Source organism: Hypanus sabinus, chromosome 15 (genome assembly GCF_030144855.1).
Source record: "Hypanus sabinus isolate sHypSab1 chromosome 15, sHypSab1.hap1, whole genome shotgun sequence".
Lineage (NCBI taxonomy): Eukaryota > Metazoa > Chordata > Chondrichthyes > Myliobatiformes > Dasyatidae > Hypanus > Hypanus sabinus.
The window spans coordinates 91,041,186-91,068,002 of record NC_082720.1 but is presented as its reverse complement, the minus strand read 5'-3'; the positions used below and the strand labels follow the sequence as shown (position 1 = coordinate 91,068,002).

Here is a 26,817-nt window from a genome sequence, read left to right as displayed (position 1 = left end):
GCAATGAGAAGAGGGCTTGTCCTGGGCAAGGGGGTCCTTAATGATGGGTAACACCTTTTTTGATGCATCACTTTCTGAGGATGTCCTCGATGCTGGGGAGGCAAGAGTCCATGATGGAGCTGGCTGAGTGTACAACTTTCTGATCCTGTGCAGTGGCCCCTCCATACCAGACAGGGAGGCAACCAGTTACAGTACTCTTCATGGTATATCTGTAAAAATTTGCAAGACTTATTTGTGTTGTCCCAGGCAGCCAACTAGAATAAGCCCCCTTTATTCCTACTCTTTACCTTAAGCCAATAAACCAATCTTCTATCCATGACAGTATCTGTCCTGTGGTACCATGGCTCTTAGCTTGCTAAGCAGCTTCTTGTGTGGCCCCTTGTCAAAGGCCTGAAAATCCGGGTAAACAACTTTCACTGACTCTTGATGAAAGGTCTCAGCCTGAAGCATCCACTGTTTATTCATTTCCAAAGATGCTGCCTGACCTGCTGAGTTCCTCCAGCATTTTGTGTGTGTTGCTTGTTATGGGCTTGCTGTGCTGGCACTGGTGTGTCTGATGACATTGTGGGTGCCCCCCAGCACATCCTCGGGTTGTGTAGGTTGCTAACGTAAAGGACACATTCCACTGTTTTTCGATGTGCAAGTGATGAATCTGAATCTGTAAGTTGAACTTGCTCCCTTCCAGTAAGATATAAACAGATACTTGTCGCATTGGAGAGAATCTGCCATTTATTGATGAGGAGGGAGCTTGCTTTATGAGAAGGTGGTGTGATAGAGTAGTGGTCAGTGTCAGGTTTTGAAGGGCTAGCAATTGGAAGACCAGGGTTCAATTCCCACCGCTATTTGTATGTTCCAGCGGGTTTCCTCCGGGTGCTCCGGTTTCCTCCCACATTCCGAAGACATGCGGGTTACAGCGAGTGGGTTGTGGGCACATTACTCGAACATACAGGAATATGGCAACTCTTGTGAGCTGCCCACAGCACAAACTCAGACTGTGGTGACTGTATGTTTCAATGTACAAGTGACGGATAAATCTAATCTCTGATCTGGAGCTAAGTGGCCATAGTTATTGGAGAGAGTCGAAGGGGGGTAAAGTTACCTCTGCCAAATCTTTGACAAATTCGCAGTATCTATGGCTGTGTGCTTCTCAGATTGGCGAATATAGAATGGTGAGTGGGGTTGGGGATGGCACTCTCCTTGGGGGTGGGGGGTGGTGTATTGGAAATCAGGAGAATCTCACGAACATCTGGAAATCTCTGATCAGAAATCTCTGGGTTCTCAACAGGTTTGTTAGTTCATCACCAGGGCTGATCAAAGTCCAGAGAAAAGTATATTTAGTTGAGTAGTTAGTACTTTTGTTTGCTCCCAGCAAAACTGCACCATGTCTTACCATCTCCATCTTGTGGGAAAAAATAGCAGTGTTGGGCTCCTGGACCAGCTGTAGCAATGAACTGTCTCTATGACTGTAGCCTGCAGCCATTGACACCTCAGCACTAAACTGTCTGTGACTGTGGCCTGCAGCCATTGACACTCACCTCAGCACAGAACTGTCTCTGTGACTGTGGCCTGCAGCCATTGACACTCACCTCAGCACAGAACTGTCTGTGACTGTGGCCTGCAGCCATTGACACTCACCTCAGCACTGAACTGTCTGTTACTGTGGCCTGCAGCCATTGACACTCACCTCAGCACTGAACTGTCTGTGTGACTGTGGCCTGCAGCCATTGACACACACCTCAGCACTGAACTGTCTGTGTGACTGTGGCCTGCAGCCATTGACACTCACCTCAGCACTGAAATGTCTCGGTGACTGTGGCCTGCAGCCATTGACACTCACCTCAGCACTGAACTGTCTGTGTGACTGTGGCCTGCAGCCATTGACACACACCTCAGCACTGAACTGTCTCCGTGACTGTGGCCTGCAGCCATTGACACTCACTTCAGCACTGAACTGTCTCTGTGGCTGTGGACCCACTCCGGGGAATCTGTGGTTCATGTTCTTTCTGTTCTTTGTTTACATTTTATTGTTTCTGCAATTTGTTCTTTTCTCGCACATTGGATATTTTAGTCTGTTTTGCGTGTGGTTTCTCACAGTTTCTACTGTGTTCCTTGTTTCGTGGCTGTCTGCAAAAAGATGAATTTCCAGGTTGTATCTGGTATACATATTCTGATAATAAATGTATTTTGAACTTTGATAGTTTGGGCTTTAATTGCAAGATGTGGGGGTCGTGCAGAGGGTGGTGTCTGCCATAGTGTTATATAACACAAGCCCAGGCCTTTCTGCCCAACTCATCCCTGCTGACCGAGGTTCCTACCTGAGCTCATCCCACTTACCTGTGTTTGACCCATAGCCCTCGAAGCACGTGTTCCCGACCTGGGCTGCACGGACTCCTCGGTTCGTGGTCTTGGCCCTTGGCATTCCAGAGGTCGGGAAACACTGGAATGCTTTCTTCCCCAGGTCCACATCCAGACATCTTTCTTTCTCACCTACAACTGAGCAGGTCGGGCAGCATCCAGAGAGGGAAATAAACAGTCGACATTTCAATCCAAGACCCTTCATCAGGAGCTGAGTAGTTTCTTCAGTGGAACTGTTTATTGATTTCCATAGAGACTGCCTGATCTGCAGAGTTACTCCAGCAATTTGTGTATGTTGTTCTGGATTAACAGCATCTGCAGGATCTCTTGTGTTCCTTCCTCACCTGAAACCTGTCTCCTTTAGTTTTAGGTTCCCTACCCTGGGAAAAAGACTGTGACCATCCACCTCCTGGATGTTGGAATGGCCGTAACCCAGGGAAAGAGTAGAGGCAGGCCAGTTCGAACATACGCAGTGAACAGCAGGCACCAAGGACGCTAGAACAGTGGGACCTTGGAGTACAAGTACACAGTGCCCTGAGCGTGGAGTCACAGACGGACAGGGGGTGCAGAAGGCTTTCGGCACACTCGCCAAAGGAGGGTTGCCACAGTAGTGTAGTGATTAGGGTGACGCGATTAAAGCTCAGGGCATTCCAGGGTTCAATTCCAGCGCCGTCTGTGACCAATTTATACATCCTCCCAGTGGGCATTGTGGGTTTCCTCCGGGAGCTCTGGTTTCCTCCCACTGTCCAAAGACGTACCGAGTAGAGGGTTAATTGGCCGTTGTAAATTGTCCTGCAATCAGGCTAGGGTTAAATCAGTGAGTAGCTGGGCAGTGCAGCTCATTGTGTCTCTAGATGAAATAGAAGTTGTGAGGTTCTGGAACGGTTGTGGGTGAGGCTGTACGTGCGACGTGTCAGCTTCGGGAAAGATGATATTAAACAAGAACATGCAGAACAAGATTGGTCGTCTTTCTTCAGGACACCACGAGCAGTGGGAAGCTGGAGGGTTGGGAAAACTTTAAAAAGCAACAGAACCACAAAGCGAGCAGTAAAGATAGATTATGAAAATAAACTAGCACAAAATATAAACATGGAAACTACAAGTTTTTATAGATGTATAAAGTAGAAAAGCGTGGCCAAAGTGAATGTAGGTCTCCTGGAGGACGAGAATGGGGAATTGATATTGGGGAATGAGGAAATGGCTGAGGCTTTGAATGAGTATTTTCTGTCAGTGTTCACAGTGCAGGACGCAGCTAACATGCCAAAGAGAGATGTTATAGATGCGATGGGAGGTGAGGACCTCGATACAATAGCTATCACTAAAGAAGTAGTGCTGAGCAAACTTATGGGCCTGAAGATAGATAAGTCCCCTGGTCCTGTTGGAATGCACCCCAGGGTACGGAAAGAAATGGCAGAAGTTATAGTAGAGGCTTTGGTGATAATTCACCAAATTTCTCTGGACTCTGGGCAGATCCCAGAGGATTGGAAGACAGTGAATGTCACGCCACTGTTCAAAAAAGAATGTAAGGAAAAGGCAGGTAACTATAGGCCAGTTAGTTTAACATCTGTAGTTGGGAAAATGCTTGAAGCTATCATTAAAGATGAAATAGTGAGTCATTTGGAAAGAAATTAATCCATCAGGCAGACACAGCATGGATTCAGCAAAGGCAGGTCCTGTTACTGAGGTTCTTTGAGGATATTTAGGAATAAAAGGGTTATCATATGAGGAATGTCTGGCAGCTCTTGGGTTGTATTCCCTGGAGTTCAGGAGAATGTTAAAAGGCCTGAACAGATTAGATATGACAAAGTTATTTCCCATGGTAGGGGAGTCCAGGACAAGAGGGCACGACTTCAGGATTGAAGGACGCCCATTTCGAACAGAGATGCGGAGAAATTACTTTAACTGTGGAATTTGTTGCCATGAGTGGCTTGAAGCCAAGTCATTGGGTGTATTTAAAGCAGAGATAGATAGGTTGTTGATCAGCCAGGGCATCAAATGGTATGGTGAGAAGGTGGGGGAGTGGAGATGATTGGAAGAATTGGATCAGCCCATGATTGAATGGTGGAGCAGACTCGATGGGCTGAATGGCCTATTTCTGCTCCTGTATCTTGTGGTCTTGCATAACGAGTACAGTGGATAGAAGGGAACAGATGGACAATATTTACGAGTTTTCAGAAGGTGTTGGATAAGATGCCACGTAAAAGACCTATCCACAGGATAAGGATGCATAGAGTTGGGGTGATATATCAGCATGGATAGAGGATTGGTGAACTAATAGAAAGTAGAGAGTTGGGACACATGGGTGTTCCTCCGGTTGGCAATCTGTGGTGAGTGGTGTGCCACAGGGGTCAGTGCTGGGCCCACAATTGTTCACAATATACATTAATGATATGGATGAAGGGACTGAGTGTAGTGTTCCTAAGTTTGCTGATGACACTAAATTGAGTGGAAAAGCAAATTGTGCAGAAGATACAGAGAGTCTGAAGAGAGATATAGATAGACTAAGTAGTGGGCGACGGTCTGGCAGATGGAGTACAATGTTTGTAAATGCGAGGTCATCCATTTTGGAAGGAAAAATGGAAGATCAGTTTATTATTTAAATGGAAAAAAAATTGCAGCTTGCTGCTGCACAGAGAGACCAGAGATGAGGAGGTTAGACTATTGAAGAGATTAAGTTGCGTGGGACTGTACTCACTGGAATTCAGAAGAATGAGAGGAGATCTTATAGAAACATATAAAATTATGAAAGGGATAGATAAGATAGAGGCAGGAAAGTTGTTTCCACTGGTAGGTGAGACTAGAACTAGGGGACATTGCCTCAAGATTTGGGGGAGTAGATGAAGAGGAACTGCTTTTCCCAGAGAATGGAGAATCTGTGGAATTCTCTGCCCAGTGAAGCAGTGGAGGCTACCTCAGTAAATATATTTAAGACAAGGTTGGATAGATTATTGCAAGTAGGGGAATTAAGGGTTATGGGGAAAAGGCAGGTAGGTGGAGATGAGTCCATGGCCAGATCAGCCGTGATCTTATTGAATGGCGGAGCAGGCTCGATGGCCGACTCCTGCTCCTATTTCTTACGTTCTTGTGTACAGGAAAGGTGTTATTAAACGAGAAGGTGCAGAACAAGATTTACAAGGATATTGCCAGGACTTGAGGGATGGAGTTAATAACAAGAGGTTGGACAGCCTGGAACTATATACTTTAGAATGCAGAAGACTGACAGAGGATCTGAGAGTAGTATAAAATCATAAGGGTCACAGATCGGGTGAATGTGCTCAGTCTTCTCCCAGGGTTGGAATCTGTGGAATGCTCCGCCGCAGACTGCGGTGGAGGCCAAGTCCACGGGTATATTTAAAGTGGAGGTTGATCGTTTCCTGATCAGTCAGGGCATCAAAGGATATGGTGAGACAGAAGTTGTATGGGGTTGAGTGGGATCTGGGATCAGCCATGATGGAATGGCAGAGCAGACTAGATGGGCTGAATGGCCTAATTCTGCTCCTATGTCTAATGGTGTTATGGATGTGGAGAGTCGAACCACTGGCAGAGCAAATGGTTGAGGCAGCTACATTAAATATACAAATACAGAAGATAACACATACATTGATTGTATGTCCATAAAGTGACGCGAGGCACAGGAGCATCTGTACATAAGATGACTGACGGGAAACGATAAAGTAGTGGTGGTTGGAGGTGTGGAGGAGTGTGTTAGTGGGTGGAGGTGTTAATCAGCCTTACTGCTTGGAGATAGTAACTGTCCGCTGGTCCTGATGTGGATGCTACGTAGCCTCCTCCCTGATGGGAGTGGGACAACAGTCCATGAACAGGGTGGGCGGGATCCCTCATGATGTTACTGGTCCTTTTCCAGCACCTTTCTGTATCAATGTCCTGATGGTGGGTGGGCTGGTGCCAGTGATGTGTCAGGCAGTGTTGAGCCTCCAAATCGGGCACAGTGCAGTTTCCATACCGTGCAGTGATGCAGCTTGTTAAGATGCTCTCCACTGTACATCTGTAGGATGACGTGCACGTCGTCCGGCTGTCTTCAGCCTCAGAAAGTAGAGGCGTTGGTGAGCTTTCCTGACTGTGTAGAAAGCACTTAGGACCATGAAAGACCATGGACAACATTTAAAAAGCACTGGGAGAGGTCCTTGAGTCAGAAAGGTTAGAGAGAGATGGACCATGAGAGAGCGTGGAACAACATTTAAAAAGCACTGGGAGGAAAGGTTTTGAGAGAGATGGGCCAAACACAGATGAATGGGTGGGGCACCTAGGTCAGTAAAGAGCGGCTGTGCCAAAGGGCCTTTCTTCAGGCTGTGTTGGAAATGAAAATTAAAAGCGAGTTAACAAGCCCCGGCACAAACTCCAACCCACCACCCCAATTTGAAATCCCTCTTTGGCAGAAGATGAAGCATGTGATTTAAAACTTCGACAAACTTCTACAGAAGCACAATGGAAAGTATCCCGACTGGTCGCATCACGGCCTGGTATGGAAACACCACTGCCCTTGAACAGAAAATCCTGCAAAAAGTAGTGGATACGGCCCAGTCCATCACGGGAAAAGCCCTCCCCACCACTGAGCACATATACACAGAGCACTGGATCCATCATCAGGGACCCCCACCACCCAGGCCATGCTCTCTTCTCACTGCTGCCATCAGGTAGAAGGTACAGGAGACTCAGGACTCACACCACCAGGGTCAGGAACAGTTATTACCCCTCAACCATCGGGCTGCTGAAGCAGAGGGAATAAATTCACTCACCCCAACATTGAACTGTTCCCACAACCCACGGACTCACTTTCAAGGACTCTTCATCTCATGTTCTCAGTATTATTTAATTTTATTTGCACAATTTGTCATCTTCTGCACATTGGTTGTTTCCCGATCTTTGTTATTCATAGTTTTTCAAAAATTCTACTGTATTTCTTTATTTTCTTGTGAATGCCTGCAAAAAATGAATTTCCAGCTAGTATATAATGACATAGTTCTCAGAACATATGGAACAGTACAGTACAGCATAGTACAGGCCCTTTGGCCCACAATATTGTGCTGACCTTTTAACCTAATCTAAGATCAATCTAGCCCTTCCCTCCCACACAGCCGCCATTTTCCTCTCATCCATGCGCCTATCTAAGAGTTCCTCAAATGTCCCTGATGTATCTGGCTCCACCTCCTCCCCTGTGGAGCATTCCACACACCCACCTCTGACATCCCCCGACACTTTCCTCCCGTCACCTTCAAATTACGCCCATCGTATTAGCCATTTCCAAAGAAAAAGTCTTTGACTATCCACTCGATCTGTGCCTCTTATCATCTTGTACACCTCTATCAGGTCAGCTCTCATCCTCCCTTCTGCTCCCTCTTTCTATTTCCTACCTCTCGTCGTCCCCTGTCTGTGCCGAGGGTGACCCCCCCCCAGTACTGCCCTTGCCACAGAGGCGGGGGTGGGGAACAGGCTGGTCGACTGGGCGGGGGTGGGGAACGGGCTAGTCGACGGGGTGGGGACGGGGAACGGGCTGGTCGACTGGGCGGGGGTGGGGAACGGGCTAGTCGACGGGGCGGGGGCGGGGAACGGGCTGGTCGACGGGGCGGGGACGGGGAACGGGCTGGTCGACTGGGCGGGGGTGGGGAACGGGCTAGTCGACGGGACGGGGAACGGGCTGGGTCGTACGGGGGCGGGGACGGGGAACGGGCTGGTCGACGGGGCGGGGACGGGGAATGGGCTGGTCGACGGGGCGGGGAACGGGCTGGTCGACGGGGTGGGGGTGGGGAACACCATATTGGTTCCTGTTAGATGGGTTTTTTTCATGGATGGGCTGTTGTTTCACACTGACCCCACTGCTGTGTTTTCTTTCAGGTCGTTCAGTAAACAGAGAGCAGCCATTGAGAAGGAATACGGTCAGGTAAGCTCCCGTGGCTCTGGGTTGGACTGCCTCACGCCTACACAAGAGTTAGTTATGGTCTTATGGTTTAATTCTGGGAATCATCATCTCATAGACTCACCCTGTTTCCTGTTCCCCGCCCCCACCCCGTCGACCAGCCCGTTCCCCCCCCGCCCCGTCGACCAGCCAGTTCCCCCCCCGCCCCGTCGACCAGCCAGATCCCCCCCCGCCCCGTCGACCAGCCAGATCCACCCCCGCCCCGTCGACCAGCCAGATCCCCCCTGCCCCGTCGACCAGCCCGTTCCCCGCCCCCGCCCCGTCGACCAGCCCTTTCCCCGCCCCCCGCCCCGTCGACCAGCCCTTTCCCCGTCCCCGCCCCGTCGACCAGCCCGTTCCCCGTCCCCGCCCCGTCGACCAGCCCGTTCCCCGTCCCCGCCCCGTCGACCAGCCCGTTCCCCGTCCCCGCCCCGTCGACCAGCCCGTTCCCCGTCCCCGCCCCGTCGACCAGCCCGTTCCCCGTCCCCGCCCCGTCGACCAGCCCGTTCCCGCCCCGTCGACCAGCCCGTTCCCCGTCCCCGCCCCGTCGACCAGCCCGTTCCCCGTCCCCGCCCCGTCGACCAGCCCGTTCCCCGTCCCCGCCCCGTCGACCAGCCCGTTCCCCGTCCCCGCCCCGTCGACCAGCCCGTTCCCCGTCCCCGCCCCGTCGACCAGCCCGTTCCCCGTCCCCGCCCCGTCGACCAGCCCGTTCCCCGTCCCCGCCCCGTCGACCAGCCAGTTCCCCCCCGCCCCGTCGACCAGCCCGTTCCCCGCCCCCACCCCGTCGACCAGCCCATTCCCCCCACGCCCCGTCGACCAGCCCGTTCCCCCCCCCCGTCGACCAGCCCGTTCCCCGTCCCCGCCACGTCGACCAGCCCGTTCCCCCCCCCGTCGACCAGCCCGTTCCCCGCCCCCGCCCCGTCGACCAGCCCGTTCCCCGCCCCCGCCCCGTCGACCAGCCCGTTCCCCGCCCCCGCCACGTCGACCAGCCCGTTCCCCGCCCCCGCCCCGTCGACCAGCCCGTTCCCCGCCCCCGCCCCGTCGACCAGCCCGTTCCCCGCCCCCGCCCCGTCGACCAGCCCGTTCCCCGCCCCCGCCCCGTCGACCAGCCCGTTCCCCGCCCCGCCCCGTCGACCAGCCCGTTCCCCGCCCCCGCCCCGTCGACCAGCCCGTTCCCCGCCCCCGCCCCGTCGACCAGCCCGTTCCCCGCCCCCGCCCCGTCGACCAGCCCGTTCCCCGCCCCCGCCCCGTCGACCAGCCCGTTCCCCGCCCCCGCCCCGTCGACCAGCCCGTTCCCCGCCCCCGCCCCGTCGACCAGCCCGTTCCCCGCCCCCGCCCCGTCGACCAGCCCGTTCCCCGCCCCCGCCCCGTCGACCAGCCCGTTCCCCGCCCCCGCCCCGTCGACCAGCCCGTTCCCCGCCCCCGCCCCGTCGACCAGCCCGTTCCCCGCCCCCGCCCCGTCGACCAGCCCGTTCCCCGCCCCCGCCCCGTCGACCAGCCCGTTCCCCGCCCCCGCCCCGTCGACCAGCCCGTTCCCCGCCCCCGCCCCGTCGACCAGCCCGTTCCCCGCCCCCGCCCCGTCGACCAGCCCGTTCCCCGCCCCCGCCCCGTCGACCAGCCCGTTCCCCGCCCCCGCCCCGTCGACCAGCCCGTTCCCCGCCCCCGCCCCGTCGACCAGCCCGTTCCCCGCCCCCGCCCCGTCGACCAGCCCGTTCCCCGCCCCCGCCCCGTCGACCAGCCCGTTCCCCGCCCCCGCCCCGTCGACCAGCCCGTTCCCCGCCCCCGCCCCGTCGACCAGCCCGTTCCCCGCCCCCGCCCCGTCGACCAGCCCGTTCCCCGCCCCCGCCCCGTCGACCAGCCCGTTCCCCGCCCCCGCCCCGTCGACCAGCCCGTTCCCCGCCCCCGCCCCGTCGACCAGCCCGTTCCCCGCCCCCGCCCCGTCGACCAGCCCGTTCCCCGCCCCCGCCCCGTCGACCAGCCCGTTCCCCGCCCCCGCCCCGTCGACCAGCCCGTTCCCCGCCCCCGCCCCGTCGACCAGCCCGTTCCCCGCCCCCCGCCCCGTCGACCAGCCCGTTCCCCGCCCCCCGCCCCGTCGACCAGCCCGTTCCCCGCCCCCGCCCCGTCGACCAGCCCGTTCCCCGCCCCCGCCCCGTCGACCAGCCCGTTCCCCGCCCCCGCCCCGTCGACCAGCCCGTTCCCCGCCCCCGCCCCGTCGACCAGCCCGTTCCCCGCCCCCGCCCCGTCGACCAGCCCGTTCCCCGCCCCCGCCCCGTCGACCAGCCCGTTCCCCGCCCCCGCCCCGTCGACCAGCCCGTTCCCCGCCCCCGCCCCGTCGACCAGCCCGTTCCCCGCCCCCGCCCCGTCGACCAGCCCGTTCCCCGCCCCCGCCCCGTCGACCAGCCCGTTCCCCGCCCCCGCCCCGTCGACCAGCCCGTTCCCCGCCCCCGCCCCGTCGACCAGCCCGTTCCCCGCCCCCGCCCCGTCGACCAGCCCGTTCCCCGCCCCCGCCCCGTCGACCAGCCCGTTCCCCGCCCCCGCCCCGTCGACCAGCCCGTTCCCCGCCCCCGCCCCGTCGACCAGCCCGTTCCCCGCCCCCGCCCCGTCGACCAGCCCGTTCCCCGCCCCCGCCCCGTCGACCAGCCCGTTCCCCGCCCCCGCCCCGTCGACCAGCCCGTTCCCCGCCCCCGCCCCGTCGACCAGCCCGTTCCCCGCCCCCGCCCCGTCGACCAGCCCGTTCCCCGCCCCCGCCCCGTCGACCAGCCCGTTCCCCGCCCCCGCCCCGTCGACCAGCCCGTTCCCCGCCCCCGCCCCGTCGACCAGCCCGTTCCCCGCCCCCGCCCCGTCGACCAGCCCGTTCCCCGCCCCCGCCCCGTCGACCAGCCCGTTCCCCGCCCCCGCCCCGTCGACCAGCCCGTTCCCCGCCCCCGCCCCGTCGACCAGCCCGTTCCCCGCCCCCGCCCCGTCGACCAGCCCGTTCCCCGCCCCCGCCCCGTCGACCAGCCCGTTCCCCGCCCCCGCCCCGTCGACCAGCCCGTTCCCCGCCCCCGCCCCGTCGACCAGCCCGTTCCCCGCCCCCGCCCCGTCGACCAGCCCGTTCCCCGCCCCCGCCCCGTCGACCAGCCCGTTCCCCGCCCCCGCCCCGTCGACCAGCCCGTTCCCCGCCCCCGCCCCGTCGACCAGCCCGTTCCCCGCCCCCGCCCCGTCGACCAGCCCGTTCCCCGCCCCCGCCCCGTCGACCAGCCCGTTCCCCGCCCCCGCCCCGTCGACCAGCCCGTTCCCCGCCCCCGCCCCGTCGACCAGCCCGTTCCCCGCCCCCGCCCCGTCGACCAGCCCGTTCCCCGCCCCCGCCCCGTCGACCAGCCCGTTCCCCGCCCCCGCCCCGTCGACCAGCCCGTTCCCCGCCCCCGCCCCGTCGACCAGCCCGTTCCCCGCCCCCGCCCCGTCGACCAGCCCGTTCCCCGCCCCCGCCCCGTCGACCAGCCCGTTCCCCGCCCCCGCCCCGTCGACCAGCCCGTTCCCCGCCCCCGCCCCGTCGACCAGCCCGTTCCCCGCCCCCGCCCCGTCGACCAGCCCGTTCCCCGCCCCCGCCCCGTCGACCAGCCCGTTCCCCGCCCCCGCCCCGTCGACCAGCCCGTTCCCCGCCCCCGCCCCGTCGACCAGCCCGTTCCCCGCCCCCGCCCCGTCGACCAGCCCGTTCCCCGCCCCCGCCCCGTCGACCAGCCCGTTCCCCGCCCCCGCCCCGTCGACCAGCCCGTTCCCCGCCCCCGCCCCGTCGACCAGCCCGTTCCCCGCCCCCGCCCCGTCGACCAGCCCGTTCCCCGCCCCCGCCCCGTCGACCAGCCCGTTCCCCGCCCCCGCCCCGTCGACCAGCCCGTTCCCCGCCCCCGCCCCGTCGACCAGCCCGTTCCCCGCCCCCGCCCCGTCGACCAGCCCGTTCCCCGCCCCCGCCCCGTCGACCAGCCCGTTCCCCGCCCCCGCCCCGTCGACCAGCCCGTTCCCCGCCCCCGCCCCGTCGACCAGCCCGTTCCCCGCCCCCGCCCCGTCGACCAGCCCGTTCCCCGCCCCCGCCCCGTCGACCAGCCCGTTCCCCGCCCCCGCCCCGTCGACCAGCCCGTTCCCCGCCCCCGCCCCGTCGACCAGCCCGTTCCCCGCCCCCGCCCCGTCGACCAGCCCGTTCCCCGCCCCCGCCCCGTCGACCAGCCCGTTCCCCGCCCCCGCCCCGTCGACCAGCCCGTTCCCCGCCCCCGCCCCGTCGACCAGCCCGTTCCCCGCCCCCGCCCCGTCGACCAGCCCGTTCCCCGCCCCCGCCCCGTCGACCAGCCCGTTCCCCGCCCCCGCCCCGTCGACCAGCCCGTTCCCCGCCCCCGCCCCGTCGACCAGCCCGTTCCCCGCCCCCGCCCCGTCGACCAGCCCGTTCCCCGCCCCCGCCCCGTCGACCAGCCCGTTCCCCGCCCCCGCCCCGTCGACCAGCCCGTTCCCCGCCCCCGCCCCGTCGACCAGCCCGTTCCCCGCCCCCGCCCCGTCGACCAGCCCGTTCCCCGCCCCCGCCCCGTCGACCAGCCCGTTCCCCGCCCCCGCCCCGTCGACCAGCCCGTTCCCCGCCCCCGCCCCGTCGACCAGCCCGTTCCCCGCCCCCGCCCCGTCGACCAGCCCGTTCCCCGCCCCCGCCCCGTCGACCAGCCCGTTCCCCGCCCCCGCCCCGTCGACCAGCCCGTTCCCCGCCCCCGCCCCGTCGACCAGCCCGTTCCCCGCCCCCGCCCCGTCGACCAGCCCGTTCCCCGCCCCCGCCCCGTCGACCAGCCCGTTCCCCGCCCCCGCCCCGTCGACCAGCCCGTTCCCCGCCCCCGCCCCGTCGACCAGCCCGTTCCCCGCCCCCGCCCCGTCGACCAGCCCGTTCCCCGCCCCCGCCCCGTCGACCAGCCCGTTCCCCGCCCCCGCCCCGTCGACCAGCCCGTTCCCCGCCCCCGCCCCGTCGACCAGCCCGTTCCCCGCCCCCGCCCCGTCGACCAGCCCGTTCCCCGCCCCCGCCCCGTCGACCAGCCCGTTCCCCGCCCCCGCCCCGTCGACCAGCCCGTTCCCCGCCCCCGCCCCGTCGACCAGCCCGTTCCCCGCCCCCGCCCCGTCGACCAGCCCGTTCCCCGCCCCCGCCCCGTCGACCAGCCCGTTCCCCGCCCCCGCCCCGTCGACCAGCCCGTTCCCCGCCCCCGCCCCGTCGACCAGCCCGTTCCCCGCCCCCGCCCCGTCGACCAGCCCGTTCCCCGCCCCCGCCCCGTCGACCAGCCCGTTCCCCGCCCCCGCCCCGTCGACCAGCCCGTTCCCCGCCCCCGCCCCGTCGACCAGCCCGTTCCCCGCCCCCGCCCCGTCGACCAGCCCGTTCCCCGCCCCCGCCCCGTCGACCAGCCCGTTCCCCGCCCCCGCCCCGTCGACCAGCCCGTTCCCCGCCCCCGCCCCGTCGACCAGCCCGTTCCCCGCCCCCGCCCCGTCGACCAGCCCGTTCCCCGCCCCCGCCCCGTCGACCAGCCCGTTCCCCGCCCCCGCCCCGTCGACCAGCCCGTTCCCCGCCCCCGCCCCGTCGACCAGCCCGTTCCCCGCCCCCGCCCCGTCGACCAGCCCGTTCCCCGCCCCGCCCCGTCGACCAGCCCGTTCCCCGCCCCCGCCCCGTCGACCAGCCCGTTCCCCGCCCCCGCCCCGTCGACCAGTCCGTTCCCCCCCGCCCCGTCGACCAGCCCGTTCCCCGCCCCCCGCCCCGTCGACCAGCCCGTTCCCCGCCCCCCGCCCCGTCGACCAGCCCGTTCCCCGCCCCCGCCCCGTCGACCAGCCCGTTCCCCGCCCCCGCCCCGTCGACCAGTCCGTTCCCCCCCGCCCCGTCGACCAGCCCGTTCCCCGCCCCCCGCCCCGTCGACCAGCCCGTTCCCCGCCCCCCGCCCCGTCGACCAGCCCGTTCCTTGCCCCTCCTTGCTTCCTGCTCTCGGGGTGTTGACCAGCTCATTACCTGCACCCCATGTTCTCTGCCTCATCCCACTTCCTGTCTCAGCTCAGCTTCAGACTGGATTCACATTTATTTGTCACAGTAAAATGCGTCGTTTGCATTTACATCCAACACAATTCAGAGGCTGCCACACATCCTGCCGCTAACAAAGCGTGCCCACAATCCTCAGCAGGACAGCAGAAACAACAACAAAACAACACACACTAAACGCTGGAGGATCTTGGCAGGTCAGCAGCATCTATGTAAATGAATAAACAGTCAATGTTTTGTGACATCAGGACTGGAAATATTGACTGTTTATTCATTCCCGTAGATGCTGCCTGACCGGCTGAGTTCCTCCAGCACTTTGTGTTACTCTGGAGATCCAGCGTCTGCAGAATCGTTTTGTGTTCACGAAGAGCAAAATAAGCCCCTGTCATCCCCCCCCCTCCGTCTGGCACACTCGCCCTCCCACCCACGCACACACACAGTCCTCCGTTCCCCACCCCATTGTCCTGGAGAGCCTAATCCTCACACTGCTCCCTGATTTCTGTGAGCAAATAACAGTCAGAAATAGACAAAAGAGAGTCGGTGGATGTTGTTTACTTGGATTTTCAGAAGGCCTTTGACCAGGTGCCACAAGTGAGACTGTAAGAGTTAAGAGCTGATGGTGTTCAGGACAGGTACCAGCATGGAGAGAGAATTGGCTGATTGGTGGGGGGCAAAGGCTCGGAATAAAGGGACTGGCTGCCAGTGATGTGACCTACAGAAATCAGCATTGGGACCGTTTCTTGTCACTTATACTGTTGACGGAAAGGATGGCTTTGTGGACAGCACGGAGACAGGTGGAGAGGCAGGTGGCGTTGAAGCAGGGAGACTGCGGAAGGACTTGGATTAGGAGGAAACAGGTGGATACAGTGTATGGTCATGACATTTGGTAGAAGGAATAAAGGCTTAATTCTGCTCCGCTGTCTTATGGTCTGCCGAGCACTTGGCTCTGAGTTCTTCCCATCTCCAGTGATGGAGTGTTGGACCACTCCCCAGTCTTCTCTTAACCTCTGGCCATCTGCCAGGCTTCTTACTGGCCGTGTGGGACTTGCTGTTTGCTGCGGAATGGGTAGGGTCTGCCTCCAATCACAGGCTCGAAACAGGCAGGCAGTGTCCCTGCTGGGGGGCAGCTATCATTGTAATGCTGGAGGAACTCAGCAGGTCGGGCAGCATCTATGGAGATGAATAAAGAGTCGATGTTTCAGGCTGAGACCCTTCCTCAGGGCTGGAATGGAAGGGGGAAGGTGACAGAACGTGGGGAGAGGGGAAGGAGGACAAGTTGGAAGGTGAGAGGTGAGGCTAGGTGTGTAGGGGAACAGGATGAAATAAGGTGGGAGATGATAGGTGTAAGGTAAAGGGCTGAAGAAGGAGGAATCTGATAGGAAAGAAAAGTGTACCATGGAAGAAAGGAAAGGAGGAGGGGCATTGGGGTGATGATATGTAGGTGAGGTGAAGAGGTAAGGGGCCAGAATGAGGAACTGAAGAATGGGGAAAGTTACAGGAAGTCAGTGTGCATGTCGTCATTGTTGTGGGCTGCCTGTCAATCTGGGTAAGGCTTCCCGATCATACTCCTCTGTTCTCTTGCACAGCCCAGTGCGAAAGGATGTTGTTTACTCTGCAAACTGACATCTCCTGGCAACAAGCCAGTGAGACAATCTCGTGGACATCTCCGGCCAATCCATTTAGATCCATTAGGAACCTTGGCTCAACAGTCAGCGACAGTCAACAGGAGCCTTCTGTTGGTCAAGGTTGACCTTGGATGCTACAACCAATATGCAAGCCTGTCCATTCAGCCCATTGATTCTGCTCTGCCATTTTATCATGGCTGATCCATTTCTTTCTCAACCCCATTCCCTTGCCTTCTCCCTGCAACACTTCATGCCCCGACGAATCAGGAACCGATCAAGCTCAATGACGTGGCCTCCACAGCCGCCTGTGGAATGAATTCTGGCTAAATAAATTCCTCCTCATGCCCATTCCAAATGAACATTGTTCTATTCGGTTGCTATGCCCTCAGGTCCTAGACTTCCCCACCACAGGAAATATCCTCTCCACATCCACTCTATCTGTACCCTCTGGTCCTAGACTTCCCCACCACAGGAAATATCCTCTCCACATCCACTCTGTCTGTGCCCTCTGGTCCTAGACTTCCCCACCACAGGAAATATCCTCTCCACATCCACTCTATCTGTGCCCTCTGATCCTAGACTCCCCCACTATAGGAAACATCCTCTCCACATCCACTCTATCTGTGTCCTCTGGTCCTAGACTCCCCAATATAGGAAACATCCTCTCCACATCCACTCTATCTGTGTCCTCTGGTCCTAGACTCCCCCACTATAGGAAACATCCTCTCCACATCCACTCTATCTGTGCCCTCTGGTCCTAGACTCCCCACTATAGGAAACATCCTCTCCACATCCACTCTATCTGTGTCCTCTGGTCCTAGACTCCCCCACTGTAGGAAACATCCTCTCCACATCCACTCTATCTGTGCCCTCTGATCCTAGACTCCCCCACTATAGGAAATATCCTCTCCACATCCACTCTATCTGTGTACTCTGGTCGTAGACTCCCCATTATAGGAAATATCCTCTCCACATCCACTCTATCTGTGCCCTCTGGTCCTAGACTCCCCATTATAGGAAACATCCTCTCCACATCCACTCTATCTGTGTCCTCTGGTCCTAGACTCCCCCACTATAGGAAACATCCTCTCCACATCCACTCTATCTGTGCCCTCAGGTCCTAGACTCCCCCACCACAGGAAATATCCTCTCCACGTCCACTATCTGTGTCCTCTGGTCCTAGACTCCCCATTATAGGAAACATCCTCTCCACATCCACTCTATCTGTGTCCTCTGGTCCTAGACTCTCCCACTATAGGAAACATCCTCTCCACATCCACTCTATCTGTGCCCTCTGGTCCTAGACTCTCCCACTATAGGAAACATCCTCTCCACATCCACTCTATCTGTGTCCTCTGGTCCTAGACTCCCCCACTATAGGAAACATTCTCTCCACATCCACTCTATCTGTGTCCTCTGGTCCTAGACTGCCCCACTATCGGACACATCCTCTCCACATCCACTCTATCTGTGTCCTCTGGTCCTAGACTGCCCCACTATCGGACACATCCTCTCCACATCCACTCTATCTGTGTCCTCTGGTCCTAGACTCCCCCACTATAGGAAACATCCTTTCCACATCCACTCTATCTGTGTCCTCTGGTCCTAGACTCTCCCACTATAGGAAACATCCTCTCCACATCCACTCTATCTGTGCCCTCTGGTCCTAGACTCTCCCACTATAGGAAACATCCTCTCCACATCCACTCTATCTGTGTACTCTGGTCGTAGACTCCCCACTATAAGAAACATCCTCTCCACATCCACTCTATCTGTGCCCTCTGGTCCTAGACTCCCCATTATAGGAAATATCCTCTCCACATCCACTCTATCTGTGCCCTCAGGTCCTAGACTCCCCCACCACAGGAAATATCCTCTCCACATCCACTCTATCTGTGTCCTCTGGTCCTAGACTCCCCCACCACAGGAAAGATCCTCTCCACATCCACTCTATCTGTGTCCTCTGGTCCTAGACTCCCCCACTATAGGAAACATCCTCTCCACATCCACTCTATCTGTGTCCTCTGGTCCTAGACTCCCCCACTATAGGAAACATCCTCTCCACATCCACTCTATCTGTGTCCTCTGGTCCTAGACTCCCCCACCACAGGAAATATCCTCTCCACATCCACTCTATCTGTGTCCTCTGGTCCTAGACTCCCCCACTATAGGAAACATCCTCTCCACATCCACTCTATCTGTGTCCTCTGGTCCTAGACTCCCCCACTATAGGAAATATCCTCTCCACATCCACTCTATCAAGACCTTTCAACATTTGATGGATTTCAATTTGGTACCCCCCCCCCCCCCCGTTCTGAATACTAGTGAATACAGGCCCAGAGACATCAAACGCTCTTCATATGACAAGCCATACAGTCCTGGAATCATTTCATGAACCTCTTTGAAGTCCTTCTGGTGCCAGCACATCCTTTCTCAGATAAAGGGCCCAGAATTGCTCACGATACTCAAGTGAGGCATCTCCAGTGCCTCAGCCTGATTAAAGCCTCAGTATTACATCTTTGTTTTTCTATTCTCGTCCTCTGGAAATGAATGCTAACATTGCATTTGCCTTCGTCACCACAGACTCAACCTGCAAATTAACCTTTAGGGGATCCTGCACAAGGACTCCCCAAGTCCCTTTTTTGTACTTTCACTCCATTTAGAAAATAGTCAACACTTTTCACTTCTACCAAAGTGCATGACCATAAATATCTCGACATTGTATTCCATCTGCCATTTTTTTTTTTGCCCATTCTCAGAATCAGAATCAGGTTTATTGTTACCGGGATTTGTCGTGAAATTTGTTAACTTAGTAGCAGCAGTTCAATGCAATGCATATTAATAAAGAAAGAGAAGTAAATAAGTAACTCAATAGCAATAGGTATATATGTATATTAAATAGTGAAAAACACAAGTAATATACTTTTTTAAAAAGTGAGATGGTGTTCATGGATTCAATCTGTCTTGGGTCCTTGTGCAGCCTCCCTGCTTTCTCAAAACTAAATGCCCCTCCATCTATCTTCATATCAAACACAGTCCTTCAGTTTGTCTTTTAAGTTGTAGCCCATTGAAGATCCTGGGATGGGGCCTTTGGTGCTTCTGTTGGCATTTCTGTAGCTCTGGGTTTTTAATGTGATGAACTTTCACAGCCCTCCTCTTCATGCAACTGGGCTTTCAACCGTCCATGGTGGAGTTATTTGCATCTCTCATAACTTTATAAATCTCAGTAAGGTCACCCCTCAGCCTCTGTGGCCCAGTATGAATAAACATAGCCTATCCAACTCTACTTTCCACCATATGCCTCCATTCCAGGCCACAAGTCAGGAAACAGAACTGACTCGAATCAGTTTATGCAAGATTGCTTAATGTCACGTGTGTAAAGGAGAATGAAATAGTTGTTACTCTGGACAACGTAATGAGATAATGAACAGAATGCTAAAAAAAAATCACAGTATAAATACATAAGAGATTATACACATAGATTGATTGTATGTCCGTAAAGTGACATGAGGCACAAGAGTGTCTGTACATAAGGTGACTGACAGGAAATGATGATGTAGTGGTGGTTGGGGTGTGGAGGGGTGTGTTAGTGGGTGGAGGTGTTGATCAGTCTTGCTGCTTGGGGAAAGTAACTGTTGTTGAGTCTGCTGGTAGCCTCCTCCCCAGTGGAGACAAACAGTCCATGAGCAGGGTGAGTGGGATCCTTCATGATGTAACTGGCCCTTTTCCAGCACTTTTCTCTATAGATGTCCTTTGCACAGGTGAGATGGGTGCTAGTGATGCATTGTGCGGTTTTGACCAGCTGTTGGAGCCACAGTGAAGTTTCCATCTCAATCAGGGATGGAGCTTGTCAAAAAGAATCTGCTGAAAGGGTAGGGGAGCCGGACAGCAGAATGCACAGCTCTCAGAGGTGGGACCAACTAGGAGTGCAAAAAGAGAGCAAAATAGAGGTGCATCATCCGTTCAGAAATCTGATGGTGGTGGGCAGAAACATTGAGTGTGTGCCTTCAGGCTCCTGAAACTCCTCCCCAATGGCAGCGATGAACGGAGGACACGTCCTGGGTGATGGGGTCCATCGTGAATGATGGATGGATGCTGCCTTTTTTATGATTTGACTCAGTTTATCTCTGTACAGTAAGGTCCTGGTGGTCTGATGTTTGGTCGAAGTTTTCAGCCTGAGGGTTGGGGTGAGTTTTCAGGCCAGGCCTTCTCTCAAATCTTGGGGTGGTTGAGGGTGGGGAAATCTCTCCTCCTGGGACCGTTCCCCGTTCCCCTCTGACCATACCCTTTCTCTCCAGGCCCTGCAGAGACTGGCGGCTCAGTACCTGAAGAAGGACTCGAGCAGAGGGAAGGCAGATGCCACTGACAGCAGGTACATCTATGGCCTGGAGCTGCCCTCATGTACAGACTACTGACCCCCTCCCCCCATCCACGGACCCCAGCCGCACTCCAATGTCCACGGGTGAATGCAAGTCATCCCCACAGCAATGGCAGAACGTGATAACAAGGAAAATCATGCCCCATGTTAGGGGCAGAGTGGTGTGGACAATAAACTGACTGCTGTTGTAAGTTCTGTCACGTGTTGGTTGAGTTCATGTGGAAAAAGTTTCTCACCAACCCCCCGCCCCCCCAAATGGTCATATCGTTTTGCCTTACAGTCAGCATCTCTCCTCGGTTTAACAAAAGACCATAAAATATAGTAGCAGAATTAGGCCATTCAGCCCATCAAATCTGATTTATAATCTCTCTCAACCCCATTCTCCTGCCTTCCCCCGCCACCTCCCGGAAGCTTTGATGCCCTGACTAATCAAGAACCTATCAACCTCTGCTTTAAGTATACCAATGACATCCCCTCCGCAGCTGTCTGTGGCAGTGATTTCCACAGATTCATCACCCTCTGGCTAAAGAAATTGCTCCTCATTTCAATTCTAAATGGACATCCATTTATTCTGAGGCTGTGCCCTCTGGCCCTTGACTTTCCACTATAGGAAACATCCTCTCCACATCCACTCTATCTGTGTCCTCTGGTCCTAGACTGCCCACTATAGGAAACATCCTCTCCACATCCACTCTATCTGTGCCCTCTGGTCCTAGACTTTCCACTATAGGAAACATCCTCTCCACATCCACTCTATCTGTGTCCTCTGGTCCTAGACCCCCCACTACAGGAAACATCCTCTCCACATCCACTCTGTCTGAGTCCTCTGGTCCTAGACTCTCCCACTATAGGAAACATCCTCTCCACATCCACTCTATCTGTGTCCTCTGGTCCTAGACTCCCCCACTATAGGAAACATCCTCTCCACATCCTTTCTATCTGTGTCCTCTGGTCCTAGACTCCCGCACTATAGGAAACATCCTCTCCACATCCACTCTATTTTGTCCTCTGGTCCTAGACTCCCCCACTATAGGAAACATCCTCTCCACATCCACTCTATCTGTGTCCTCTGGTCCTAGACCCCCCACTACAGGAAACATCCTCTCCACATCCACTCTATCTGTGTCCTCTGGTCCGAGACTCCCCCAGCACAGGAAATATCCTCTCCACATCCACTCTATCTATGCTTTTCAATATTCAATAGGTTTCAATGTGACCTCCCCTCCCCCCGTTATTCTAAACTCCAATGAGTACAGGCCCAGGACCATCAAACAGTCCTCATATGTTAACTCTTTCATTCCTGGTATCATTCTCATGAAGCTCCAGCCTTGGAGAGTTAAACTTCAGGAAGGGCTGGAACGTGAAGGGGGATTCAATCGAGCTGAGGAAGAGGGAACTCCATTCTGGGAGTTGGGGTGCCCAAGAGGAGAACCTTATATCACTGTCTGACACCCCTGGGCACATCTGGAAGTGAAAGCCCTCCCCACAACATCTGTCAGGTGGTGGGAAGGACAGTTGTGAGTTTCTAACTGTGGATTGCATAGTTGCGGGGAGCATGTGGCAGGAAGACGTGGTTGAAGTGCAGATCTGTTGGGATATGGTTGACAGACGGATGATCAAATGTCCTCATGCTGATTTGTACTCCAGGGAGCGCGAAGTGTAGAATCAAATATCGCTGTGATGATCGTACACTCTAGTATCAATTGTTTGGCGACAATAAAGTAATATGGTTGATGGATGGATGGTCGAGCGGCCTCATGCTGTCCCCATGATGGGCTCAATGGTTATATGCATCTTCCAGGACCACGTTTACCGCCTGGCGTTCCACCATCGAGGCCACCGCCCAGCTTGGACAAGCGCATGCTGTGTCTGCAGAAACCTATCGGACAGTGAGCAGTGAGGCCGGCAGAACTGGCCGCTTGGCCAAGGACGTCAGGCTGAAGAAGGTGAGAAGACTGCGGGGAGGGTGTTGTAGACCAGGACAAGGGGGCTGTCCACACTGTCTGCCCTACCCGAGACAGCTAGGCGGAGAAACCCAGTGTGAGGCCACACAGCCCCTTATAGTTCAGAATTAGATCATTTGGCCCATTGTCTACTACCCCACTGTTATCAGTGAAAGCACATCCCACCAGGCCCAAGGACAGCTTCTACCCCACTGTTATCAGTGAAAGCACGTCCCACCAGGCCCAAGGACAGCTTCTACCCCACTGTTATCAGTGAAAGCACGTCCCACCAGGCCCAAGGACAGCTTCTACCCCACTGTTATCAGTGAAAGCACGTCCCACCAGGCCCAAGGACAGCTTCTACCCCACTGTTATCAGTGAGAGCACGTCCCACCAGGCCCAAGGACAGCTTCTACCCCACTGTTATCAGTGAGAGCACGTCCCACCAGGCCCAAGGACGGCTTCTACCCCACTGTTATCAGTGAAAACACATCCCACCAGGCCCAAGGACGGCTTCTACCCCACTGTTATCTGTGAAAGCACGTCCCACCAGGCCCAAGGACAGTTTCTACCCCACTGTTATCAGTGAAAGCACATCCCACCAGGCCCAAGGACAGCTTCTACCCCACTGTTATCAGTGAGAGCACGTCCCACCAGACCCAAGGACAGCTTCTACCCCACTGTTATCAGTGAGACCACGTCCCACCAGGCCCAAGGACAGCTTCTACCCCACTGTTATCAGTGAATGCACGTCCCACCAGGCCCAAGGACAGCTTCTACCCCACTGTTATCAGTGAAAGCATGTCCCACCATGCCCAAGGACAGCTTCTACCCCACTGTTATCAGTGAAAGCATGTCCCACCAGACCCAAGGACAGCTTCTACCCCACTGTTACCAGTGAAAGCACGTCCCACCAGGCCCAAGGACGGCTTCTACCCCACTGTTATCATACAGTTATGGTTCCCTAGAATGATAAAATGGATTCTTGACCTTACAATCTATCTTGTTTTGACCTTGTACTTTATTGTTCAGCTACACTGCACTTTCTCTGTAATGTGACACTTTATTCTGCATTCTGCTGTTGTTTACCTGCAGTGTGTAATGATCTGATCTATATGAACAACGTGCGAGAGCAATGTTTGTTGTCCATCGTATCAGGCGATGACGGGAAAGTTTTTGGAGTGGAGAAGCTGTTGCACTGGGGCAGTTCCACTCTCTCAAACTGGGAAAGTCCACGTCCAGTGATTGCAGTGGATGACCACGACTCTTTCTGTGCCTCGTCATGTCCCTCACACTTCACAGAGCGTTGCAGAACCACCTTCCTGACTGTTGGATCTCATCAGCCAGTCCACCAGAGCTGACAGTACCAGCTAGGACAAGCATGTCCGGATCTCACCGATCCAGGTCCTGCCAGCTCTCCTTTCTCCTGTCACGTAACAAGGATCAATCTCCCTCTGCCGCCTATTCAGAGCCTCCTGTTGAGGAAGAGGTCCCAAGGCTCACCATCCCTGCGAGAAACAATAAACCTTTTCCATAGGAGGAAAATTTGGCCATTCAGCCCCTCGAATCTGCGCCACCATTCCATCACAACTGATTTTCTTGCCCATTTAATTCCATTCTCCTGCCTTCACTCTGTAACCTTTGACACTCTTGCTAATCAAGCCTATCAAACTCTGCTTTAAATGTAATCAATTCCGTGGCCTCCACTTCCCTTCCTTGGATATTTTTGAAGGGGTAATCCCTGGTAGTAAGATCTCCTGGAGGAGGAGTGAGTGGTCCACACTCACTCTGATCATCCAGTGCACGCAGATGGTTTGAGGTAAACAGGAGGCTTTGAAGGGCAGCAGGAACACAGGCTGGTGACCTGTCCAGTTGCTGTCACTGTCTGTAAGGAGTTTGTACGTTCTCCCTGTGCCTGCAGGGGCTCCTCCCACATTTCAAAGATGTAGGGTGTGGACATGCTGGCAGTACGCCGGTACTTGCAGGCTGTGTACAGCACATCTGTGGACTGTGTTGGTTCTCAATGCAAAGGACACATTTTGCTTTATGTTTCGAGGTTTGTGCGACAAAGCTGAACTTTATCTAAAATCTCATCTCAAAGCAAACAACACGGAGAGGGTGCAGTGCAGTTAGACAATAAGGTGCAAGATCATAACGAGGCAGATGGTGGGGGGGGGGGGGACACCTTATCCAAAACCACTCTATCACTGTCCCTCAGCATTCAGTGTTTCAGCAAAATGCCTGACAGGTTTTTCCAGCAAATATAGACCCAGACGACCCAGCTGATGCAGGTATCTGATCTGCTCCCAATGCATTAACATCCTCAGGAAGGAAGTCGGTCCTCCAACACTGCCCATCAAAACCATCCACGTTCCCAGTCGATATTCAGTAACACTATAGAGCATAGAAGAGTACAGGCCCTTCGGTCCACAAAGTCCTGCCGGCCTTTTAACCTACCATAAGATCAATCTAACCCTTCCCTCTCACACAACCCTCTGTTTTCCCATCATCCATCCAAGAGCCTTTTAAAGAAGACCATAAGATACAGGAGCAGAATCAGACCATTCAGCCCATCGAGTCTTCTCTGTCATTCCATCATGGGAGATCCTTTTTTCCCATCTTCAGCCCCACTCCCTGGCCTTCTCCCCATAACCTTTGCTGTATCCAAACAGGAACCTATCAATCTCTGCCTTAAATATATGCAACAACATATATTTATATCTGGCAACAGATCCCACAAATTCACCATCCTCTGGCTAAAGAAATCTCTCTGCATCTCTGTTTTAAATGAACACCCCTCTATCCTGAGGCTGTGCTCTCTTGCCCTAAACTCTCCCACACGGGAAACATCCTTACCACATCTTTTTTTTTATTCTCTCTCATATATATAAAATAAATAATGCAAAAAGAGGGGGGGTGGAAATAGTGAGATGTTCAAGGGTTCATTGTCCCTTCAGATATCTGAGTTTGAAGAAGCAGTTCCTGAATTGTTGAGGGTGTGTCTTCAAGCTCCTGTACCTCCTCCCTGATGGTGGCAATGAGCAGAGGAGTTGTCCCGGGTGATGGGGGTTCAATGATGTGGCATTGCATTTTGAAGGTGTACTGGATGCTGGTGAAGCCGGTGCCCATGATCGAGCTGGCTGAGTTTACAGTTTTCTGCAGCTTATTTCGATCCTGTGCAGTGTCCCCCCCCACCATACCAGATGGTGATGTGGACCGTCAGACTGCTCTCCATCATCATCTGGGTAAATTTGCTGGTCTTTGGTCGCATTCCAAATCCCCTTTCTAAACTTGGGTGTAAAGGGACCCAACGCAGCTTCCTCCACCCCCACTGACCCCTCCACTGATCCTGGTGGTGCAGGACAGGGCGAGACTAACCACTCCCTCCTCTCCCTGTCCTCTCTCCACAGTGCTCAGAGCAGCTGCTCCAAGTCCAGGCAGAACTGACCGAGGCTGTGAAGGAGCTCAACAAGACGAAGAAACGATATGCACAGCGACAGCGAGTCGCCGAGATGGCGCAGGAAAAGGCGGCTGAGGCTGAGGCCAAGTAGGGGTCAGAGCTGAGAGTGGGCAGTTGTCCCAAACCGGGAACTGATGCCTCCCCAGAGGGACTGAATCTCTGTAGAGACAGTACAGATCAGACTGTGGTACATCCCCCGCATCGTTCCCTCACACACTCCCGGGGTCAGACAGTGTGAATCTCCCTCCACACCGTCCCATCACACACTCCCAGGGTCAGACACGGAGTGAATCTCCCTCCCCACCATCCCATCACACACTCCCGGGGTCAGACAGTGTGAATCTCCCTCCACACCGTCCCATCACACACTCCCAGGGTCAGACACGGAGTGAATCTCCCTCCCCACCATCCCATCACACACTCCCGGGGTCAGACACAGAGTGAATCTCCCTCCACACTGTCCCATCACACACTCCCAGGGTCAGACACGGAGTGAATCTCCCTCCCCACCATCCCATCACACACTCCCGGGGTCAGACACGGAGTGAATCTCCCTCCACACCGTCCCATCACACTCCCGGGGTCAGACAGTGTGAATCTCCCTCCACACCGTCCCATCACACACTCCCAGGGTCAGACACGGAGTGAATCTCCCTCACCACCGTCCCATCACACTCCCGGGGTCAGACAGTGTGAATCTCCCTCCACACCATCCCATCACACACTCCCAGGGTCAGACAAGGAGTGAATCTCCCTCCCCACCATCCCATCACACACTCCCGGGGTCAGACACGGAGTGAATCTCCCTCCCCACCGTCCCATCACACTCCCGGGGTCAGACAGTGTGAATCTCCCTCCACACCATCCCATCACACACTCCCAGGGTCAGACAAGGAGTGAATCTCCCTCCCCACCGTCCCATCACACTCCCGGGGTCAGACAGTGTGAATCTCCCTCCACACCATCCCATCACACGCTCCCGGGGTCAGACAGTGTGAATCTTCCTCCACACCGTACCATCACACACTCCCAGGGTCAGACACGGAGTGAATCTCCCTCCACGCCATCCCATCACACACTCCCAGGGTCAGGCACAGAGTGAATCTCCCTCCACACCATCCCA

The 26,817-nt window shown here is 56.5% G+C and overlaps 1 protein-coding gene across 4 annotated transcripts in view; it reads left to right on the top strand.

Annotated features, from left to right (window-relative positions):
• LOC132405700 (F-BAR and double SH3 domains protein 1-like) overlaps positions 1-26,817 on the top strand; it is a 122,962-nt gene that overhangs the window by 4,353 nt on the left and 91,792 nt on the right. For all 4 annotated transcript variants that reach the window (XM_059990720.1, XM_059990723.1, XM_059990719.1 and 1 more), the window contains exons 3-6: positions 8,209-8,254; positions 20,212-20,285; positions 22,093-22,237; positions 25,645-25,781. In XM_059990720.1, coding sequence (XP_059846703.1) covers positions 8,209-8,254; positions 20,212-20,285; positions 22,093-22,237; positions 25,645-25,781 — 402 coding nt within the window. The remainder of the gene's footprint in view (positions 1-8,208; positions 8,255-20,211; positions 20,286-22,092; positions 22,238-25,644; positions 25,782-26,817) is intronic.